General features: G+C 45.8%; 1 protein-coding gene and 1 pseudogene across 1 annotated transcript; one reads left to right on the top strand and one right to left on the bottom strand.

Moving 5' to 3' along the window:
• Nucleotides 1–1403: 1403 nt before the first annotated feature.
• Nucleotides 1404–1943, top strand: LOC132659010 (testis-specific Y-encoded protein 1-like; annotated as a pseudogene).
• A 7235-nt stretch (nt 1944–9178) lies between these two features.
• LOC132659011 (zinc finger protein 280B-like) lies at nt 9179–10798 on the bottom strand (the record flags this gene model as incomplete). Its single annotated transcript, XM_060408519.1, has 1 exon — nt 9179–10798. A coding segment is annotated over exon 1 (1620 nt), but the record flags the coding sequence as incomplete, so codon positions are not given.
• Nucleotides 10799–19152: the final 8354 nt, after the last annotated feature.

Raw genomic sequence — 19152 nt, forward strand, 5'->3', positions numbered from 1 at the left:
GACCAGAACTGCAGCATAAGCACCTGCTACCTGCAGTCTTCCAGTCTGAATCATCACTCTTTGTACTCTTTGCAGAACACATATATTGGCTCTCAGGACTATAGGCTGGATGGCTTATCTTGATCCTCTTGCTGCTCCCAGCCCCACAGGCTTGGGTGACCGGGCAGGCTTGAATGTGTTCTCACATGGAGAACAGAACCGCTTTGAAAGGGCCTCGATAGGGTAAACTGGCAGCCATGCATGTTTCTGGCACCAGTGTGTCATGGAACTTAATGGGGAGCTGTCCTTACCATCTCCCTGGCAGGTATTCAAATAATGTTCAGGGAGTGCCCTCAGGCCCCAGGCCATGCCCCATTTCTCCATCTGTGCAAAGTGTGGCCAAGCTACCTGAGGCCTTTACACTATTCACGTCTGTCCAGCGATGGAGGGAGGGTCACTCCGCACCTTCTGCAGTTCAGCAGTGACCGCACACTGTGGACTTTCAAGTTTGAGAAAGCACTCTCCGAACGTGTGGACTAACAAAGTCTGATCTCCCATGGGTGCAACTCACTAAGGAGGAGCAGGGCTTGCCTTCTCATATAAACTTCTCGTATGAGCACTGGTGTGCAGAGAGTGACAGACAGCAAGAGCACCACTTAGAGAGATGGAGACAAACAGACACCAGCCCTTGGTACACACATGGAAGGGTTGCCCAAAACAGTGCTATGCCAGAAGCAGAGATGAAGAGACACAGAGCCAGCTCTGTACCCTAAGGCTCTGGTGTCCCTGAACAGTGGAGATCAACTGTAGCCAACAGTGTGGTTTTTCCCTTCTCCCCTAGCATCCGGACAACAGGTTCTGTGTCCCATGGAGAAAAAGTATCCAGGCACGTGGAGTCCCTGTTTATCCTTTGAATCCTCAGGGAAATTTCTCAGTTATTGAGGGTCCTGAGGGACACAGGAGTAAGCTGTTCAGACTGTGAAGCAGGAACCCGTCGTTGGGATTTCCAGAGTCCGGACAATGACAGCGCCTGGAGTATCAGCAGATGCAAAACCCATTACTCCCTGGAGCGGTATATGCCATGTGGGTGCGCTGTAGCCCAGGAACTGTGGAAGACTTCCTACGTTTGAGGGGCGTGTCCAGAAGGGTGCCACCCACCACTCTCTCAGCCATTGGACTAGATTTGGGCCAGCAGCCTATCCGTGGCTCACGGCCTAGGGATCCGCCTATTCGGCTGATTTCCCCAGGGCCTGTTCACCCTGTCCCATGCTGTCTGCCACCCCTTTCTTCAGCCTCAGGCCACCGGACACACACCAGCCCCCGCTTCCCTACCATCCCCCTCACTCCCCGCCCCCAAAGAGCTAGTGGGTCCCACAGGATTACTGAAACCTGAGCCGCATTTGCACACCACTTGCTGTGCTATTATGTCCCATCCCTTGGCATCTGCCCCAGCCTGGGGTCATGACCAGGGCCAAGAGGCGTGTGAAAGGCCGTCAGAGGAATGCAGGAGCATCCTGAGACCCCAGACCTTCCTAGTTGTGAGCTCCGGTTTCAGGGCACTGGGGTTGGTGGCCTGCCATCCTCAGGCTTTTTGAGGCTGGGACCTTACAGCCACAAGTTGTCATTCCAGGCAAAGGAGCCACGCTATGCAGGGTGGAGGCGGTGGACGACGGTGAGCCCCTGGTGGACGGAGACGTGGTGGGGATTGGGTGGTGGTTCCAGCTGCTTGCGGAAGACGTCATGGAGGAGGTGGAGGTTGTGGCAGATGAGGAGCAGCAATAGGGGTTCTTCCAGGAGCTGAGAAGACGGTGGAGGAGCAGGGCCAGGGAAGGCCCGGGAGCACTACTGAGCTTCCAGGGCAAGATGCGCTGCAGGCACTGGCTGCCCTGCTGGTGGAACTGAGCTCTGAGCATAAGAAGAACTGCAGGGCCTACTTCCAGTTCATGTGCAAGAACCATCAGAGGAGGAAGCCTGACTTGGCTTGGAGGATCGCCATCACCTGGGGCATCCCTTGCTTCTGGGCCGTAGCTGTATCCTTTCTGCTGCTCTTTGAAGTCTGCTGCTCAGGAAGAGGAGGCGGCACAGGAACCTTTTCCCTGCTCCCTATCCTGACAGGTGCTGTTGCGGAGCCATCCATCGTCCCACTGCAAGTTGATATTTTCCTTTCAGGACCCCCCTACTTCTTGAACTCAGTGACCACTAAGTAGAATTACCTTGACATCACTTGTGAAATGTGGTTCCTGGGGTGGTGAGTGTGGGTGTGCAAGGTTGTGGACTGTCGACATGTGGGATCCACACCCATCTCCCGTCTCTCTGTAGGGCATAGGGCACGTTGTTCCACTCCTGTCCACTGGTTCTGGGACTTTGAACGGGGAGCATCCAGCCGCAGCGTGGACACCAGGAGCCTTAAATTTCTCGGCTGGTTGTCAGGTCACAACTGCTCAGAGTCGAACAGGATTGCTGAGGTGTGGTTGCTTTGGGCCTGAACACAGTTAGCAATTCACTTTGGGATTCTTGGCTGCTGGCTCACCTTGCTCGGATTGCCAGTGGATTGTCAGCCAAGATGTGTGGGATGATCGCCTGAAGTAGTACCCTGGGCAGGAAGGTTCTTCCATGAGAGTAACTGACAGAAACATGTGTGGAGATGGGGTCTGAAGGTGGGCCCTGAAGGGACACTCGTGTGATTCTACAGGGACACTGTCCTTTCCCAAATGGGGATGCTCAGACTCATGCAAGCTGGCTGTGGAGCCTGGGTTTGGGTCGTGCTTGTAGCAGGTGACCTCTTGAGACTGTTTATTTGGGGACTTGGTGTGTCCGTGAGTGAAGCAAGTCTCCATCAAATCAGCTCAGGTGGCAGCACCAGAGTCCAGGTGATACTACTAGAGGCAGTGTGTATTAAGTATCTTTGTCAGAATCATCCTTTGTGGGTCCTTTCATCCCCTGGCCTCCTGCTGCTCACTGAGTTTGAGATTGCCTGGGCACTTCACTCCCGCCCCTTACCCAGGGAAGGCCTATCATTGAAAAGCTGTCCTCTCCGGGGTCCCAGTGCACCTGTGTGCTGACTTTGGGATCTTCTGTGAATTTCCACATTCACCACTCAGTGTCTCACAACCACCAAACATGCTGCGCTGGAAGCGGCTTCAGGCTGCCTTGGGAACATATGGAAGAGTTCGTGGAAAAGGTGAACAGGGAGCCCCAAGGGCAGGACATGGTGCCTACTGTCGCCATCTCCGACATTGATGGCCTTGGTCGTCTTCACCTCCTGAAACACCTATGCTCGTTGTTTGCATCTGTGTCCCCGTGCTGAGCATGTGTGTGTATACACACGTGTGCTTATTTATGCTGGCTGTGACTCTGTGTGTGTGTGTGTGTGTGTGTGTGTGTGTGTGTGTGTCCGGCCCAGGGCAGAGGTAGAGATGAAGGTGGCAGGAGAGGAGATGCTGAGCAACCAAAAGAGGAGTCCTGAGGCGACCAGGCTGAAGGTGGTTTGTCGCCTCATCTCTGCATTGACCCTGCCCAGGATGGGAACAAGGAAAGGATGGCCAGTGATAACTCCAGACTGTGGCTCCAGATATCTGCAATTAGACAGATACAAAACACACTCATCAGTTCTACCGTGTTGTGTGTGCTTGGATCAGGAAGAGGGTTTCATGGTCTAAGGATTCACACAGAGCAAATCACGTGGGGTGGGGCTTTGAAACCACTGCCTGTGGAGCCCTCCGTGTGTGGGGCCATGGGCTGGCCTCTGGAAATGAGGGATGTGGCTATGGCAAGATCTGGGATGGTGAGGATAAGGTCCTGCTGAGATGGGCAGAGAGCTGAAGGAGAAAGAGTCATAGACTGCCTGCTGCACTGGAGATTGTTCCACACACATGTGAAAAGGAGAACTGGGAAGGTCCTGGGCCAGTGCTGCCCCGGATCCGCCCAGCAGCCAGCACACGCCCTCCCTGAGGGTGGCACACACTGGCACGATATGACACAAAACATGAGATGCGCTAAAGTATGCTGTATCTGCCAACCACAGGCATCCTAGGAGAGACATGGTCTGTAAGCAAGGCATGCCTCCAGGCACTTCCAGCCTGCCTCCCTGGCAGTGCCCAAAGGCGAGGAATGTGCAAGTGGGTTTCCCTGTGTGACCCTATCCGGGATATGCCTGTGAGGGAGGGAACAGAGAAAAGACAAGGGCGGTGGGTAAACTGCATGTCCTAAGGGACCTCAGGGGAGTGGAGACAGAGAAGCCCCTGGGGCAGTTCAGGGCCTGCTGGTCTTCAGGGTCCAGACTCTAGGCAGTAGCGGTCCTGCCAAAGATACGCCATGGTCTGTGCTGAAAGTTCTGATATGAATTCCTCCTTTTCTTTGGGGTCTTGCCCCTGGCTATGGGGGCCTGAGTGTCAAAGGTGCACGTCTGCACCTGAAGGAGGATTCTGGTAGTCTTGCTGGAGCAGAATCTCTGATTGCGTTGTAGGGGATCTGCACCCAGGTGACACAGAGGGATGCTGCCTTCCAGGTGACCGTCTTGGATCTCCCTGGGCCCAACCGCGCACTGGCTTCCTTGGCACGGGTGCTGTGTAGGGAAGCAGGGATGCGTGACTGTAGGGAGTCCTACCTGGGCCTAATGAGAGCAACTGAAAGAGAGCCTTGTCATTTAGCAAATCACTGAGGCATGGGTGGCTCAAGCCCTCTTGGTCCATTTGAGATAGTAACGCTGCTTTCTGTCCAATGGAGGCATTAGCTCTGGGCCCAGAACCTGCAGGTTCCCCAGGGCATCATCTGTTGGGGGACTCCCATGTGCATGGGTAGTGTTAAACAGAAAGGAAGACGTGTAGGGATGCCACCTTACTTTGATGGCCTCCGGTTCCATTCTTGGTATCGGAAGAGACCCTGTATCCATATGTACCTTCTTCACAACCTTGGATCAGAACCAGGCCTGTCACAGTCTCCGGGGGCTTTTGGAGGCTCAGGCGTTTCTGGCCTTTTCCTGCCACATGGAGAGAGCACATCGGGGCACAGGTAGATGGTGCACACAGAACGCTCCACAGATAGGAAGAACAGGGGGCCTCATTCAGAATGCTGGGGGCTGTAACGGGTGGTAGGCTACCAAGAGGGGCACAACATTGACACGGAATGACCTAGACAGGTGCACACCGAGAAAGCAGTTCTTCAAGTCAGCTGAGCTCGGAGGTCCTTGTTTTCTGGTCCCCTGAAGGAATGCACAGGCAATGGATCAGGCCAACGTGACTGGTACTGTGAAGCTGTCCAAGGCGATGGGAGAATGCAGAAGGCAGGCACACGTTATACAGCTGTTCATGGCAAGAACTTCCAACGCTGCCTGCTGCTCTGCAGGCCAGTCCCTATCAATAGCAAATGCCAAGATTTTGGAACCTTTGAGGATAAGGCACAGAGTTAGAAGTGTAACATGACATAATCGATGAGCAAGTGAAAATACAAGGACAGAAATGTGGATGCTTACCAACATTCATGTTCCTGGAAAAGAAAACTTGTACTTCGGAATATGGACAAGTTTGCTCTCAGCGATCTTACTGTGTGCATGCATATATTTGTGCACATGTGCACATAGAAATTTGAGTGCTTACCAAAACTAATGTTCCTGGAAAAGAAAGCTTGTACTTCTGCATATGGACAAGTTTCCTCTCAGGGATGTTACTGAGTACACGTGCATGTTTGTGCACATGTGCGTGCAGAAATTTGAGTGCTTACCAAAATTCAAGTTCCTGGAAAGGAAAGCTTTACTTCTGCATATGGACAGGTTTCCCCTCAGCGATGTTACTGTGTACACATGTATGTTTCTGCACATGTGCGTGTAGAAATCCCTGCCAGTTCACTTGTGAGTATGAACTACTGCAACTGACCTAGCCAGGTGATAGAAGTTGGACAGCGAAACCATGAAGTTCTTAGGGAACGGTACAGAGTCTCTGGCCAGCAGAAGCACTGAAGCCAGGGAATCGCTCCCCGTTTGCTCACTAAGCAAACACGTTCTAGGCGGAATCACAGTCGTGCACCTAGGATGCTTGGCAGAAAGGAGAGGCAGGAGGAAAGAGCCTGGGGAGTGTGAAGATGAAAGTCCACTACACCTGCAGCTTTATGAAAAGTAGAAAATGTACCTAATGAGCTGGGAGGACAAACTGTACTTAATTGAGTTATCTAAGAGGATTTCCATCCAAACAGCCAAAAGTGCTTCCAGGTTTTTTTTTTGCTGCTTGTAGTAAAACATGAAGGGAATTTTTTTTTTAATGTTTAATATAAAGATTATTAAAACAGGGGACAAAACTTGCTGATTTGGGAAGTTTCCAGTCTTTTAAGATGACATTAATAAAATAGTAAAGTTTACCTGAAAGAACAAGCAAGGCAGACAAGGAAATTCACAAAGGGCAGTAACAAAATAATAATATTGACACATCTTCAATAATTTGTAAAGAAAACAAAGTGTCATTGTGTGAACAAAATATAGAGGTATCAAAAGAAAAACAGAGGAAGCTCCTGAAAGAATTCAACTCACTATTAACTATCTTTGATTTGCAGGCACAGAAACTGACTCAAGTTAATTCTAAGAAGCAAAGCCCTGATGTTATTATCTCTTCTCTTTTTCATGTTTCTTTCTTTCTTTTTTTTTTTTTTTGTGAAAATTTAGGAAATTTAGGCTGGAGAGGGAAGAAGAGGATAGAGACTTCAAGTGCCTTTAAGGAGGAGGAGGAAAGAGAGGGGGTTGGAGATTTGATTGTGTTATTTGAACAGCATTGGTGAAGCTCAAACAAGGGAGCCATGCAGGCCTACGGGAAAAGTATTTCCAGAAGAACAACACTTGCAGTCTGGATCGGCAAGAAACGGAATTTGATGGAGGAAAACCAAGGCCTGTGTTGTCAAAAAGAGTACATTAGTGGGGAAAATAGTACAGTAGAAGACAGAGAATGGAAGAGAGGAAGCAGTCAGGGACCATATTGTGGGAACCTTTTAATTTGGCAATAAATACAACTTGTAGTCCTTAGGAGCATACTTCACAGCAACTAACAGCAACAGTGTTGATAATACTAAGCAACAGTAAAAACACGTAACTAAAACATTTCATATTTTTTACTACAGAAATCGAAGAAAGCAGATACAAATGCAATAGTCTGCATATTTATTTATACAGAGAGTTTTCACGTGAGACCAGAACACACACACACTCTTTATACAACTAAAAGTGGTTTCAGCTGACACTTAGCAAAGTGCTTTGGCCCAAATAAACTAACCAGAAAGGCCTAGTAAAATATTCAAAGTGCAAATATATCAATCAAGCTTTGAATAAATAAACACAATTTATTTGAATTTTAATTTACACTCACAAAATTACCTAAAATGGAGACAACAGATTCACTACAGCTTCATCATCTATAGTCCTTCCTCTTCAGTTCTGAAAAGGATGCTACCCGCTTGGTGATGATCTCTTTCCAGCATTTTGTGAAAGCTTAGAGGACTTAAAGAAACTGAGGCCTGGGGAGAGTGGCGAGAGACAAAGAGGAGGAGAAAGGAAGAGGAAACGGAGAGATTGCGCCTGGCATAGGTCTACAGACAGGATCCTAGCTCCTGGAATGGTGCACAGAGATTGCTAGGTATCCGTGCCAGAAGTGGAGAAGGGGTGACATTCAACTCCAGGAGGAGACTCAACTCCAAGGACCTACAGAGGCAGCCAAGTGTGCTGATGTTCAGGAACCAATACTTAGAGGGTACCCCACAGGTCTGTGAAAGAGCCCTTGGAGACCGCAAGAAAGAAGGTTTCCACAAGTATAATCACAGATTAGATGGTTGGATAGATTAGAGGAAGGATAACTCTATGACCTGATTATTACTGAAATACATGAGACAATTCTTGCACATCAGACTGTGTCAAGAAAGACGGAAACTCAATTAGTTTGATACAATGGGAAATTACACACGCAAAGAATTAGCTGTTAACTGTACTACATTTGTGTGCAAGGCAAGATAAGATACAGAACCGAAATCTTCACATGGTCAACTCGGGTAAGACACATGTAACTGGAAAATGGAAGCAAGAGTTCCAAAAAGGCTTTAATCACCCTGGACTATTTTTATCCACTATATTTACGATTCTTGGACAACTCCACTGTAGCTTAAGGGTAAGAGAACTCAATTTAGCCCAATTCAAAAGCTGAACAGATTTCCTCTGTTTGATCCTTTTCAGCTACAACTATGGGTCCAGCGCAAATCAAAGTGGACGTCAAGGCTCTTTTTCCTTTGGGAATTTTAACTTGCTTTGCTACTGTGTCTGACACAGATATGCCGACCTCACTGTGACTACAGGCCAGCCAAATGGGAAAGGGGACAGAATGAATCAAATTCCCCTTTTGATCACTCAACAGGAGGTCCACAGGCACCAGGTCTCATTAACGATCTCTGCTTCTCCAACTGCAGTCAGTGCTACACAGGGCCTGCTTCATGCTTGCCAGGGTCTCTCACCAAACACAAGCATTTTAATGGCTGGCTTCCTTGAGATGTCCCTGGGCTAGGTGAAAGCACTCTGAGACAGTGTTCCTTCTCCCTTGGCTCTGTGCCTGCAGTGAATGTATGCCTCTTCCTCAGCTGGGACACGAAGCCACAGCTCTTCACTGATTAAATCCCGTGTCTGGTCCAAACTCACATCGTAGCTTCTCCATCAACCTCCACTGCACGCTTTCAGAGCCAGGTTATCTTAGATCAGCCCAAGAGGCACTTCAGAGAGTGACATTCAAATCTGGCTATATAGCTGGTACTGAGATCTTCAAGGCATGAAAACACTTCAAAATTACGTTGCTAAAACATTCTACAGATTATATGTATAGGAGAGCTTTCGAACTGACAAGTAACATCAAATACCAAAATAGGTTCTTACTTTTCCTTTCTCCACTTCTCTCATTCTCTCTCTCTCACACACACATGCACACATCCTTTTTACATGTTAACACAATTACACGAAAAACAGATCATAGATTTTTAAATAGCATCTCAATATGAAGATCACACAAAACTGTACTTCCTCTATTTAAAACAAAATCACATAAATTACCCATCGGTTTCCCTATATTTGATATTATTGAATAATGCTATAAGTTGATCTTTTTGTTTTTAATGGGGTTTTTAACTTTGACTGAAATACTTGCTTCAGACTTACTGAAGGCAGAATTAACTATTATTTTTCTTTTTTTGACCTCCTCCTTTTAGATTTGGGGGGTGATGATTCAAAATCAGATGTGTTCACAGTAATGGATGCAACTTCCACCAATCCTGGCTGAAGGGGTTCCAGTGATACCTGAATAACAATTTTTGTTTCAGGAGACAATCCTTCTAGCTGCTTAGGCTTCTTAAACATTTGATGACACTGGGTCTTGTGCTCCCTCTCCTCTTTGGAAGTTAAAAACTGTAGCCGACATTTGGAACACTGGTGAAAACTCTTTTCCCAGTGCCCTCGATGATGACGTCTGTATGCTGTTGCAGTTTGAAAAATTTTGAGACAAAACGGGCAAAGTAAATTCTTGGTGTTACCATGGTATGCTCTGAAATGTGCATCCACATCTGCAAAAAATGATGATCTGTAACTGCAAACCTGGCATACATAGGGCATTTCACCAGGCTTATGATTGTCTTTCATGTGCTCTAAGAGAACCTGATCTGTCTCAAAGGACAACTCACAGATGTGACAGACTGCGGAGGGCTCCTGGGCCGTGTGGACACTTTCAATGTGACACTGCAGCTGGAAGGGAGTAGGAAACTGGCGGAGGCAGTGCTGGCAGGTGGTGTGGGTTTTCCAGCTGTCACCTCTCTGCCTCTCAAGTTCCAAATGGTGCTTCACGTGATTCATAAACTTGACATTTTTTAGAACTTTCAAGCAGCTGAGGCATTTAAACGCCGTGTGGGTCTTCGGTTCTGGCTGCCCAACTCCTCCATGCTCGCCATAGTAGAAGTCACGAAGTAACACAATCAGATTTCCTTCTGTGGGATCACCAATTTTGTTTGGACTTACCAAACTTGGAAAATCAGTTTTTGTCCGTCCATTTTCCCCTAAAGGTCTTACAGGCTTGCAATGAACACTGTCCTTTGGAAAAGGTTTTGGACAAGGTTCTCCATTCGGAACATGGCTTAGTGAGGTATGGACACGGTCTGGTGTGCTTTGCTGAGTGGTCTCTATATGAAAATAACCTGACGGGGAGAAACCTAAAGAATGTTCCCCTACAATGCCATCACTGAGTTTAGGCCTTCTGGGATTTCTGCGATTTGTTTCACAAGGGGAAACTCGCTTTGATACATGATGACTTTTATTCATATCTCCTGCAGAAACTGCTGTTTCTACTCGATGCTGCAATGAACTTGTGAAGGTAATCAAAGAAGAACATAACTCCTTCGAAAAGCCATCAGGCACTAGTTGTGGTGAAAGAGTTTTATAATCAGCTGGAGACGGAGGCTCAATAATAATAGGACTACCTGTTGATCTTGAGTCAGAGTCAGACACTGGCAAGACAGTCTTTGCTTCTGATGTAGGTGTCACATGACTAACAGGCTGTAATCTGTGAGCGTTACCTCTCCTGAAGTGACCACACCTTTTTCTCCTTGAATAAGAACCAGGGGTATCTCTGTTCAGTATGTTTGAAACGACTGGTTTTGAAGCTGAACTCATCCCAACAAAGATCACGTCAGCATCGTCATTTCCATGTTCCACTCCAACCAAGATCACTTCATCATCATCATCATCTACTTGTTTGGTCTCTCCCTCCCTTTTCTGTACTTCTGGCTCTTGTTCTTCTTCACGTAACATACGTGGGAGTTCCATATTTTTAATACTTTTTTATTCTTAGAGGGTGCGGCCTCAAGTCCCAGTGCTTCCTTTATACAAACTGCCACCTAAGTGTAAACATACTACAGATTAGTTAAGTACAGAAAAATGGGCTATTTGATTATCTCCAAAACTCTAGAGTACTTATACACACCCTTATCTTACAAAGACACTGAGTGTCAACCAGACTCAATGACAGCTAAAAAACCTACGACTACAAGTCTACATGGCTCTAGAATCATAGCTTTGTCGCATGTTCACTTTAACCTCTTCTACTTAAAAAAATAAAGAGGGGGAAAAAAAACAAAACGCCACACTGAACATTACGTGAAATCACATGTAAAGGAGAGTATTTTTACAAAAGCATTGTTCTACAGCGTTTCGAAGCATAGACTTTGGTGTCATAGGAGATTAAGTTGGAATTCTAACTTAACCACACACCAGTTGCGTCTTCTTGGGCAAATTTGTAACTTTTAAATGTGTTTCTGTATCTTAAAGACAAACATGCTTATTTCTTAGACTTAAGGTTAACAGCTTTTTTAAAAGGCATCAGCTATTCAATGGCATCTTGTTTTGTAGTAAAAATGGAAGAAAATGTATCTTAAATGCACATTACAACTGATCCATAAATTCTAATTTCATAAATGTTAACAAACAAAATAGGTAGCAAATTCAAAGTATAATCTATGTATACCTAGTTAACAAACAGCATAATTCAATGTCAAGCACTTAATTCAGGCCTAGGAAACTGAGAATGAGCTCTCTGATAATCTCACCCCAATTCCACACAGATATATCCTAAATTTCTCCCTCTAATCCTGGCTAAACTTCAATCCAACAATGCTTCATCTTTATGCCACACGTCTCTTCCCCACATAGCAGGCAAAATGATGCCAGTCTTTCTCTCATACCAATATCAGACAGAGACATCACACACACACACACACACACACACACACACACAAACACACACAGACCTGATATCCCTTATGGATACAGGTGAAAGAGTCCTCAACAAAATACTGGCAAACAAAATCCAACAGCATATAAAAAAGACTGTACACTATGATCACATGCGATTTAGGGAGGTATGCAAAGTTGGTTCATTATAGGAAAGTCAATCAACATTATGCCATTTTAAAACAATAAAACAAATAACACATCTGCCTGAAGAAAAGGCATTTCCCTGAATCTAGCACCTTTTCATAACCGGGGTTAAAAGAACATTTAATAATTAAGAACAGAAGAGAACTTTCTCAATCAAAGGGCACCTGTAAAATGACCCACAGCTAACATCATACTTAAGAATGAAAAACTGAAAGCTTTCCCTCTAAGACCGGGAACAACACAAGGAAGTCTATTACACACTTTGGCTCAACATTATACTGGCAGTTCTATAACCAGAGCAATCAGGTAACAAAAGAGAATTGTTGCTGTAGTTTCAGAAAAAAAAAAAAAAAAAAAAACAACGAAAAAACACAAAACAATAAAAAACAAAAAACAGCCTTCAGAATGGAAAGGAAGAAGTCAAAGTATATTAGACATAAGATAATTTAGTATAGAAAATGTTGAAGAAACACAAGTATTAGAATTAATATAAAGCTTGCAGAATAGAAGACAAATATTTTAAAAGTCAACCACATTTTATACAGTAGCAACAAATGTTGTTAAGTAAATACTTGAATCTACACTAGCATTCAAAAGAATACTTAGGAAGTCAGAAAGAGAAAGACAATATATTCTTTTGAATGGCTGAGTAATACTCCACTGTGTATATGTACCACAGCTTTCTGATCCATTTATCTGTTGATGGACATCTAGGTTGTTCCATGTCCTGGCTATTATAAACAGTGTTCTCCATAGTGGCTGTACTAGACTGCATTCCCACCAACAGTGTAAGAGGGTTCCCTTTTCTCCACACCCTCTCCAGCATTATTGCTTGCAGAATTTATAGGAATCAATTCTAATGAGATGAATGAAACTGGAGCCAATTATACACAGTGAAGTGAGCCAGAAAAAAAACACCAACACAGTATACTAACACATATATATGGAATTTAGAAAGATGGTAATGATAACCCTGTATGAGAGACAGCAGAAGAGACACAGATGTATAGAACAGATTTTTGGACTCTGAGGGAGCGGGAGAGGGTGGGATAATACGGGAGAATGGCACTGAAATATGTACACTATCATGTAAGATAGTCTCCAGTCTATGTTCGATGCAGGATACAGGATGCTTGGCGCTGGTACACAGGGATGATCCAGAGAGATGATATGGGGTGGGCGGTGGGAGGGGGGTGAGGATTGGGAACTCATGTACACCTGTGGTGGATTCATGTCAATGTATGGCAAAACCAACACAGTGTTGTAAAATAAAACATAGTAAAAATAAAAATTAAAAAAAAGAGAGAGAAAGACAAATATCGTATGGTATCACTTATATGGACTCTAAAATATGCCACAAATAAACTGATCTATGAAAGAGAAACAGACTCACAGACATAGAGAGCAGACTATGTGATTCCCAAGAGGGAAAGCTATGGCAGGCACAGATTGGGTGCTGGTGATTAGCAGATGCAAAGCATAATACATACAATAGACAAACAAGAGCGTACTGTATAGCACAAGGAACTATATTCATAATTTGAGATAAACAATCATGGAAAAGGGTATGAAAGAAATTGTGTGTGCATATGTGTGTGTTTACATATGAAGGAAAGGAAAGGGCAACTGTTGGCAAGCACGTACAGAAACTGGATCCTTGTGTGTTACGGATAGATTTTAAAATGGTGCAACTGCTACCGAAAACAGTTTAAAGGCTCCTCGAAAAATTAAAGAACTAGGGCTGACACATGATTCAGCAATTCCACTTCAGAATATAAATTCAAAAGAAGTTAACATGGGGTCTTGGGATATCTGCAGAGCCGTGCTCACAGCAGCACGAAGCACAACAACTAAGAGGTGGAAGCATCGAAATGTCCATCAAATGTGATATATATACACAATAAAATATTATTTAGCCATATAGAGAAAATTCTGTCACATGCTACAGCATGCATGATCATTTCAGACATCAAGCCAAATGCAATAAGCCAGTCGTACAAAAAGACAAATACTGTAAGTTTCTACTTGCATGAAATAGCTAACACAGTCAAGCAATAGAAAGGAAACAAAAAAGAATGATGGAGTCCATGGTCTAGGTCAACGGGCAAGAAAAGAAGACTTGATGTTTAATGGGACAAGTGATGGGTACAGAGTTTCGATTTTGCAAGCTGTAAAGGTGTAGAGATCTGCTTCATAACAATGTAATAAGGAATTCCCTCGTAGTTCAGAGGTTAGGACTCCACAGTGTCCTATCAGGGGCCTGGGTATGATCCTCAACCAGGGAACTGTCATTCAAGCTGCACAACACAGCTAAAACAATGACAACAACAACAAATCAACACTGTGACTATGTGTGTGTATATGTCTTAGTCACTCAGTTGTGCCCAACTTTGCATCCCCATGGACTAAAGTTCACCACGTTCCCTTCTCCATCAGATTTGCAGTGGGTTGCCATTTCTTTCTCCAAAAGGCTGATGAAAGTGTGCAAAATACTTAGCATGCAAAAATGGTTAAAATGGTAAAAATTTAACTTAGATGTTTTCTACAACAATTAAAAACAGAAAAGCATTTAACAACCAGGAAAAGAATTTGAATAGACATTTCCGACTCTTTGCAATCCCATGGACTGTAGCCTACCAGGCTCCTCCGTTCATGGGATATTCCAGGCAAGAGTGCTGGAGTGGATTACCATTTCCTTCTCAAGGGGATCTTCCCCACCCAGGAATTGATGCCAGGTCTCCTACCTTGCAGGCAGACATTTGAATATTTGAAATTCACCTGTGGCCTTGACAAGAGTGGCTTTATAGGAAAATGAGAGAACTCGAGATAACAAAGTCTAGGAACAACTCTGCAGAGGTCTGTAACAAGCAAATATGAAATAAAAGCAGCAGAAGCAGGATGTGTCACCAAAAGACGGATTTGTAACGACAGGTCACATTATAGTCAGTCAGTTTGCTGATGGGAACCATCCAGAGAAACAGAAACCTTAATCCAGGGCAAAGAGGAGACTTGCTAGAACTTCAAGAAATGAGTAGGTCTAGAACTGAGTAGATCAAAATTGAGTACATCAGGCCAGAGAGCACACAAGCTGGAGAAGGCAATGGAAACCCAAACCAGTACTCTTGCCTGGAATATCCCACAGACGGAGGAGCCTGGTAGGCCGCAGTCCATGTGGTTTCGAAGGGTCGGACACGACTGAGCGACTTCACTCTCATGCACTGGAGAAGGAAATGGCAACCCACTCCAGCGTTCTTGCCTGGAGAATCTCAGATAAGGGAGAGCCTTGTGTGTGGCTGTCCATGAGACTGCAGAGTCGGACATGACTGAAGTGGCTTAGCAGCAGTAGCAGCACACAAGAAGGGTACACAAGCCAAATAATTTGCTTACATTGACAGAGCTGAGATCATATAAAAAAAAGGCTGGCATAGTGGATTAATGGGTATGGTAACCAGCCTTCAAGTGAATTCAATCTCCTAATATTCCCACCCCTGTGTAGTTCTCTCTCAATCTATCACAGGGTAGACCTGTGAGACTAAGCAAATACACAAGTGAAGATGTGTAACATCTCAAAAAAGACTCTGCACTTTATCATGGGTGCAAGCGCTTTCCTGAATCACTCATTCTGAGAAAAGACAGCAGCCTCCACAAGAGAAGCCCCTTGGAGAGGCCCACAGAAGGAGGAACTGAGGCTTCAAGAGTACAGACAAGTGAGAGAGCTTAGATTCAACAAGCTAAGTCTTCAGACGTTGCCAAGCCAGACAAAAGTTGACTACTAACTACCTCAGGAGAGATCCTAGGCCAAGAGATAACAAGTGGTAAGTTCTTTCAAACTATTCCATTTTGAGATCATAGGTACAACACAAACAGTTCAAGTTTTAATACCATTCACATCATACTTACACAGAGAACAGTTCTCCTATAAATATAGCTAAAATCAAAACACACACACACACACACACACACACACACACACACACTCACCCAATCCAAAGCACCGAAACACAGGAGTTGCCTAGCAGCCCAGTGGTTTGGTTAGGACTCAGCCCTCTCACTGTCAGGATCCTGTGTTCGATCCCTGGCTGGGGAACTAATGTCCTATGAAGCCACATGTTGTGACCAAAACAAAACATGCTGTGAAGTCAAAGCTGTACCAGCAAGATAAGTATACAACACAGCTGTAGGCACAAGTGGCTGGCCATAGAGCTTCCTATGATCTTGTTTACTCGCATGAAATGAACTCAGATGGTGCCTCACCCCCATCCAGTGGAGCTGACTTACTTAATGAAGAAAAGCCCTTAAGGGTACAGAAATGAGCAAGCAATCTCACGTCAACATGTTAAATCACAGGATATTTTCTCTGAATGTACCACTGGATTCATTCATTCATTTGGCCATGCTGTTTGGCTTGTGGGGTCCCAGTTCCCTGACTAGAGATTGAATCCAGACCACTGTAGTGAAAGCCCAGAATCCTAATCAGCAGGCCACCAGGGAACCCCCACACCTGCATTGCTTTGCTTTGCCAGCTAAAACCTTAGGATATGTGCATTGCCCCATTTTAGCCTCACCAAGTGGTAGGAGTCACCTCTACACAGCTTAAGACCCATGGTGTTCTTACTTTTTTTCTTTCAAGAAGGCAGGCGAAAGCAAGTCACTCTGCCTGTTTTTAAGCTTGCCACTCAGAAAGCTGCAAACCTGAAACCATGATGGCCCTGAAGTCAGCACCCGCAATCAGGGTCAGGTAATCCCCAATCAGGAATACTCTCTCTCAACAGCAACGTGTCAGCCGACGAATGAAAGGAGAAAAACGCAAAGTAAGAAAGCCACACCTTTGTCCCTGTTGTAAAGATGTCTGTCACCTTACCTCAGGGGCCCACTGAAATCCTGAGCGCTTGAGACCTCCCAGTCAGCACACGGTCACATCCTGGGGACAAGCAGAGGAAATGGCCAGGGTGAGTCCCCTGTTCTGGGAACATTCTATCCCCCCAGGCCCTACCTGGTCCTACCCTACGGATGCTGACCAGGCGTCTCACACTCAACCAGACCAAGTGATTGAACTCCTTTGCCCTGAGCTTCTTCCTCCCACCTCCCTTCTCTCAGTAACAAACAAACAAATACCTCATCTGCCAACTTCCCGAACCAAAGGCCTGAATCTCGGGGCCCCCAGGGACGGGGCAGCCCTGGAGTCTGAGGAGAGGCAGAGGAAACAGGAAAACGACTAAAGCACCAGGACAGTGAAGAGGCTGCTAGATAGATGTTTTTTTGGTTTTTGTTTTTGTTTTTTTGCTGCTCCTGCCTGACTGTGCCTGGGTGCAGAACCGGGTCGGGCCGTGAAGATTTGTGCGTCTGTGTTTAAATACATTAGGTTCCACAGGAGAGCTGGGGGTGGTGCCAGGGGCCAGGGGCCTAAGAGGCCCTTTCCGCGAGCTGGCTTGTCCCGCCCCTGGGCAGGAAAGCTGCTGGAGGGCAGAGCCCGCCCAGACTAGAGAGGGGAGAGGGCGAAAGGAGCCTGAAGCCTGTGGATCCTGCTGCAAGCTCTCACCGCCCTCACCAGCCGCCCCGCCGAGCAAGGCCTCGTGCGAGTGGGGACCTGAGAAACCCTCCCTTTAGCCGTCAGGCACTGCTTTGGCTGAACCACGCTCCAGTCCTTACCGGTCCCCATTGAGGGAGGAGACAGAACTGCTGGCAGCTCACCTGCCCTAGGCAGTTCCAAGATTAACCCCGAGGAGTCGAGCCTGCAGGGACGAGGCCTCCTCAGGTCTGGAGCGCCGCCTCAGCTCCCCCTACAGGCCTGCTGGCTGCCTCCGATGATTGGCTGCCAGGTGTCGGCACCTGCCATCGGATTGGCCGTGAGGCCGAGTTGGGCGCATGCTCGCGCGATAAGCCCGTCCCCCACCCCCTCCCCCCATAAAAGCAGCCGCTGTAGGCGTGGTCAGGCTGAATCTGAATGTCAAGGATCTTGGGTCAAGATTGCTCAGCTCACCAAATGCGAAGATAGAAAAAACAGATGGCACAGTCGCCAGGGCTCAGGGCTGAGAACGGCCTCAGAGTCTACCAGGGGAGTCCAGTGATGGTGTCCGGCACTCACAGCCCTCAGGGGTGACCTCCCTTAAGCCAGTTCTTTGCTTAAGGAACTTGTCCTTACAGTGCATCTTGGCGCCCCTCCTCTTGGAATTCCATTTCAATCAAGGCAGGGCAGCCTGCCCCTGTTTTTGCACTGTCTATTGTGAGCTGAGAATGAGCTTTACTTTTTCTTCTTCTTCTTCTTTTTAATTTTAGAGCTTTACACTTTTAATGGCTGAGGAAAACCGAAAAGACTTTTCTTTTCTGACGTGAAAATTGTGTGTAATTCAGTTTTCGGAGTCCTTAAAGGTGGAAGAGGGACTTGCCAGCTTCTTTGGTTATCCTCTATGCCTGAAAACTTAATTAATTGCCAATGGTCATATTCGCAAAGCCTAACATATTTCTTTTTTGGCCCTTTACAGAGTGTTTTTTAAATGCTCTGTTCTGCTGGAAGTCTCCTGGTAGTCATATGGGAGAATAAAGTTTTGGTTTTGTTACAATATTTCTTTTCTTTTTTTTTTAAATACCTTTTCTTTATTTTCCTCAACTCATGTTATTCCCCCCCCCCAGTGTTTTTTTTTAAATGTTAATATCTTTAATTCTTACATGCGTTCCCAAACATGACCCCCCCTCCCACCTCCTTCCCCTCAACATCTCTCTGGGTCATCCCCATGCACCAGCCCCAAGCATGCTGCACCCTACGTCAGACATGGACTGGTGATTCAATTCTTACATGATAGTATACATGTTAGAATTCCCATTCTCCCAAATCATCCCACCCTCTCCCTCTCCCTCTGAGTCCAAAAGTCCGTTATACACATCTGTGTCTTTTTCCCTGTCTTGCATACAGGGTCGTCATTGCCATCTTCCTAAATTCCATATATATGTGTTAGTATACTGTATTGGTGTTTTTCTTTCTGGCTTACTTCACTCTGTATAATTGGCTCCAGTTTCATCCATCTCATCAGAACTGACTCAAATGAATTCTTTTTAACGGCTAGTAATACTCCATTGTGTATATGTACCACAGCTTTCTTATCCATTCATCTGCTGATGGACATCTAGGTTGTTTCCATGTCCTGGCTATTACAAACAGAGCTGCGATGAACATTGGGGTACATGTGTCTATTTCAATTCTGGTTTCCTCAGTGTGGATGCCCAGCAGTGGGATTGCTGGGTCATAA

This window comes from Ovis aries, chromosome Y (assembly GCF_016772045.2).
Source record: "Ovis aries strain OAR_USU_Benz2616 breed Rambouillet chromosome Y, ARS-UI_Ramb_v3.0, whole genome shotgun sequence".
NCBI classification, from domain to species: Eukaryota; Metazoa; Chordata; class Mammalia; order Artiodactyla; family Bovidae; genus Ovis; species Ovis aries.